General features: G+C 37.0%; 1 protein-coding gene across 1 annotated transcript; it reads right to left on the bottom strand.

Annotated features, from left to right (window-relative positions):
• Positions 1-1,920: 1,920 nt before the first annotated feature.
• Positions 1,921-3,509, bottom strand: LOC117388924 (zona pellucida-like domain-containing protein 1). Its single transcript, XM_033986480.2, has one exon. The coding sequence runs from the start codon at positions 3,455-3,457 to the stop codon at positions 2,294-2,296; it is 1,164 nt and encodes a 387-aa protein (XP_033842371.1). The 5' UTR covers positions 3,458-3,509; the 3' UTR covers positions 1,921-2,293.
• Positions 3,510-5,105: the final 1,596 nt, after the last annotated feature.

The raw sequence follows: 5,105 nt of genomic DNA, 5'->3' as shown, positions 1-5,105 counted from the left end.
GACGGCGTGTCCGGTTGTCCATCTTGTGTTTGCGCAGCGGGAGCTCTGTGCTGCTGATGTGAAATATGGCCCTGCCCATGCCTGCTCTATAGGAGGCAGTTTCATCTGTCTCTGCAGGGAACCACAGATTTATGAGGCTGAAACTGAACGCCTGTATATACACTTTCCCCTTCTCACTCTCATCTGCACCCAACCCAAAGATGTTCGAAGATATTTATTTTGTGGAAGTATGTAATTACTCATAATTTTAACAATCTACAAATATCTGTCCCTGAAAATAGAAAAACAAAGACCTAACTATAGGAGCAAGGTCATGAAGTGGTGTAATATGTTTAGAATGAGCCTCATGGCTCAAGTCGGCTCACAGTTAGCACCGCTGTGATATGAAAGTATTGACAGGATACAGGTGCTCCAAAGGCTTCTCATTTCATTACTTTATGATAACCATTTGTTTACTCTTCTTGATATTATTATTTTATATTCCTAATATTGCCTTTAGAAAAGACTGAAAAATAATAATTTCTAAGGATACCACTTATATACAACAAATATTATTTTACTTAAATCTACATTATGTAACTTTCTCTAGGTGGCATGTCACCTGCATGATTCTAAATCTAAAGATTATTAAGCTGTGGAAGATTATTAAAGCTGAAGAAAAATATAAGATAAGATGAGGTAAGATAAGATATGCCTTTATTAGTCCGCTGCACATTTCAAGAACAGCAGGAAAATGGTAACATGCAATAAAACTAGATAATAGATAATAGCTTAAAATAATTTCAAAATAGACTTAGAAAATAAACTAAAAATAGACTCTAATGTAACACACTGTTCGATGGAGCAAAATATAAAATACCAAAAAAAAAACCCTATTATGTACAATAAGAGTAACAATGCAGAATAAATCTCAGTAAAGTGACTTCAGTAGATTTACATGGTATTCCGTATTGCACATAGGTATAATTGAATGACACATGTTCAGTGTTAACAGTGTTCGTTGTACAAAAACAAGCAGCAGTCTTCTTTGTTTTTTTTCTCAGTCCAATTAATATATATATATATATATATATATATATATATATATATATATATATATATATATATATATATATATATATATATATATATATATATATATATATATATATATATATATATATATATATATATATATATATATATATATATATATATATATATATAGTGGTTTGTTAGTTTGTTAGTTTTTTACTATAGCTTTAATTTGTATGTATGTATGTGTTTTTGTGTGGACAACATTTGGGGGGTAGAGATACAGTGTACATACAGCTAAGGTTTTCCATTTGACTCCCTTCCCATGTATATTTATCCCCTTGGACACCTCCCAGATTGGTGGACTCTATAGACAGAATACAGTACATAGGTTATATGAAGATGTAGGGAACAAAAGAGGTTTGTAGCCCTGAGGCCTTAAGGTACTTTTAGTAACTGTGTGCTACTATAATATTACATGGTGCTTTTCACTGATTGAAAACTAATTGAACTGACCCAAATAATGTAATGATGTATCAAATATCTGGGTATAGCTTTCCCTTTTCTCATGGTATATACATCATTAAGCTAAGTATTTATTTTTTGTTCTGTTGCATTTAGTGCCCAGTGCAAAGTGTACATTGTATTATGCATTAAAACTGTGAACAAGAAGATTGAAAGAAGAATTTTATTTTTGGAAGTAGTTCAAACAATAGAAAGAAAAACAAACATATAATGAATGGCAATCCATTCTGTTTGACAAAAACTGTACTTTTTGAGATAACTTTGCTACTTAAAGTCCAGGGAAATTTCTAATGTAATTTTACTGATTTTACTGTGCTTTATGGACAAATTTGTAATTTTTTAAAGCAACAAATTTTGAAAATATACGAATCTTGAGGTCACTTCAATAAGTTATACATAATACTTTAAAAAGTACTTTAACTTCACTTTCACAACACATCCAAGCTTGAACAATCAACGGTGATCATTTCTGAAATCATTGCCATTTTCTTGTTGTCTCCTGCCCCTAAAAGCTTATAAAGTGCAGACATGCAATAACACTTATAGCTTTCTTTATCCATTGATTGAATTTTAGACACTACCACATCTACCTAATCATAAAATGGTGCATACACTATTGCAAGCTTATCACATACAATGCTACATTTAAAAATATAGTAGAACATTCTTTAGCATCTTGGGGTCAATCCACCACCAAAAACTTGAAAAAGCAGTCAGAATTCTCTAGGAAGTGTCCCAAATATAAGAAGCCTTCTCAGTTTCTAAGCTTTTTGTAAAACACAGCACCTACAATAAGACCGATGGCACAAATGCATGCCAGGATGCCAACAGCCACGCCGAGACCCACAGATGATCTTTGACCTTCGTTGGTATCCTCAGTTTGTGCGCTGTAGACAGGGGAGGAGGGCTTGGTGATGATTTCTGGAGAGGTGAGAGTGTAGACACTATTAGGATCTAATTCTTTTATTTCTCTTCTCCTCCTGCCCGAGGTACTGCTGCATTGCTTGAAGCTGTCACAAGTGCTCTGCTCACACAACCGCGTGATACAGTGGAGATAGTAGGTGGACACATTTTGATTTTGTTGTTCAACAAAACGGAATGCCGGGAAGTAGAATCTAGCCGTTTGACTAACACCATTGGCAACTATTGTGGTGGATTTATCTTTGGAGCAGGGCACAAACAGGTTGAAAAAGCTGGAATTTGCTGGCAGCGCTGAGATGGAGGCATAGCAGCGGTCAAGTAGGACAAAGTACTGGGCGGTCAAATTTGTAGCTTTAACTTCAGCAAAGATGTTTTTCCGCAGTTCAATGCCTGAATTTGGGATGTTAAAGAGTGTGGTATAAGAAGAGTCACTGTACAGACTCAAGCTCAAGGTGCTCAAGAAGGTGCCATTTCTGTCTGTGATGGAAACCGAAGACCCTGAAACATCAATCTTAGTGTTGTTGACGAGGTACTCTAAGGGGTAGGCACAGGAGTAGTAATACTTCAGCTCTGCGTTGTAAGTGATGGTGCCTGTGGTGGGGTCCACTCCTCGGATGATGCCACTGATGTTGACATTCTGGATGTTGGAGAAATCGGCAAAGACCCCAGTCCCAGGGGCACTGGTGTACCTGAAGGTACTCCCACAGGCATTGGTGGCGTTGAGGGGGAAGCTGAAGCGGGCCACAGGAGGGAAGACAGTGGTGTCCAGAGTAGCCCTGCAGGCCGAGTTCACAATGTGGTTCATGACCAGCTCGGACTCATTGTAGCCGGTGTAGATGACTGGACACATCTGGATGGCCAGATTTATGGACGCAGTTCCACACTCCACTGCAATGTCATCCAGCTTTGGTCTCCTGGCTTCAGCTCCACACTCGCTTAAGGTTAGAGCGCTGCTCACTAAGGCTGGCCAAAGCAAAAGTAAAAGAAAGAGCTTCATTTTGATTTTGAGCGATGAAAACTCTGCAAAAGGTCTGTGTCTTGACTGCCAGTCCTCAATACACTCAGAGCTGGATTGTGTAAAGGGGTCTTTATAGGTGTGTGGATTCTCTGGGATTGGCCAAAAACAAGGTCAGGGCACCTTGCTTATGTGTGAGCACTATTATTGTATTAAGGAGAAAAGGTAGGACCATCTCCTAAGGGCAATATCTGAAACTAGAAGCCTCTGCTTCTCTGAATACAATGGTATTGTTCTTCTTGGATGTGTTAAAAATATATATTACATATCCTTTATTACTGCTCCTTTATTCCTCACATTCAAGGCAGCGCTCAGCATTAGCCTTTATCTAGTCCACCATCCTCAGTGACCTGTTGGGTCCAACATGTCAAAATGAGTCAGTTCCTTGTATGAGATTTACAGAGATTACTGGACATTTTGACATGAAAGATCCAGTATGTCTCTACAAACATTTGCCTTTTCAAAATAGAGCATGGCTATGTTTTCTTAAAACTATTACATTGTTTAATTTAATACAGGGTGTGGATAATGCAGGATGTGCGTTTCTATGGTGTATTATTAAAGCCACTTGAGCCGAGTAATAAATAAGAAGGCATCACATATTAATAACATAAAACAGTAAATAAGGCTAGAACTGAGTCAAGACTGAGTATAAGACTGAAACTCAACCCAGAACATATATTAAACTTAATCAAATATTGTGTTGTCCTGGATAGGAATATGGTTGTAATGGTCATTTCTTTAAGTTAAAATAGTTCATTGTTTGAGGAAATTATTTATGTTATTGGTATAGTATACAGTGTTTACATTTTGCAAAAAGTAGCGAGAAGTAACTCATCATTTTGAACATGCCATGAGGGGATTCCTTTTTATGGAAGCTGCCAGCCGCCCATAAGAGAATAATGCTAGAGGATATGACCACATACTTCTGAAAACATTGCTATTACACTGGAAATGGACTTGCACATAGACTTTATGATAAATTTTCATTTTTACGTTTACATAAATAATGTGATGTAAATACAATGAGCTGAGTTACCTTTACACAACGAACATGACTCATTCAATCATCAAAGTGCTACCAGATCGTTGTTCAGATAGGTGGGGTCAGGGTGGCAGGAAAACAAAAATATTGATTTTGTTTCACACATTGACAGGGTAAGTATGATGTAAGATGCACTGGTTCACCTGCGTACACCCCTCCGCCCTGAGCAGTTAACTGGCTTGTGTGATTAACGGTCAGCGGCCATGAATGGTCTGGAGGGTCTGGGCTGTTGAGGAGCAGAGGCGGAAACACAACAAAAAAAGAAGAAAAAAAAAAGAAAAATGAGGTGGGAATTTAGTTTGTGGAAAGAAATACAACACTGTGTCAGAGTTTTACAGCCAGGTCAAGACCAACAGGACCTTCACCATTATGAGTTTTTATTTAGTGCACCAATAGCAAGAGAGTGTGGATGTATTTTAAATCAAGAGGAAGAGGTAATATGATGTTCAAACAGCAAACCAATAAAAGTCTCTTTCTACACATAAAGACATACAATTCAGTTTATCAAAGTCAATAATACATACAAAATTCATCTTTCTTTTAATACTATATTCAAAATATAACACACATTTACACATTTTTATA

The sequence above is a fragment of the Periophthalmus magnuspinnatus genome, chromosome 21 (assembly GCF_009829125.3).
Source record: "Periophthalmus magnuspinnatus isolate fPerMag1 chromosome 21, fPerMag1.2.pri, whole genome shotgun sequence".
NCBI lineage: Eukaryota > Metazoa > Chordata > Actinopteri > Gobiiformes > Gobiidae > Periophthalmus > Periophthalmus magnuspinnatus.
The sequence above is the reverse complement of the archived record's forward strand: the minus strand, read 5'-3'. Positions and strand labels throughout refer to the sequence as shown.

Coding starts and splice junctions, on each gene's coding strand:
- LOC117388924 (XM_033986480.2), bottom strand. CDS start 3,457: ATGAAGCTCTTTCTTTTACTTTTGCTTTGGCCAGCCTTAGTGAGCAGC.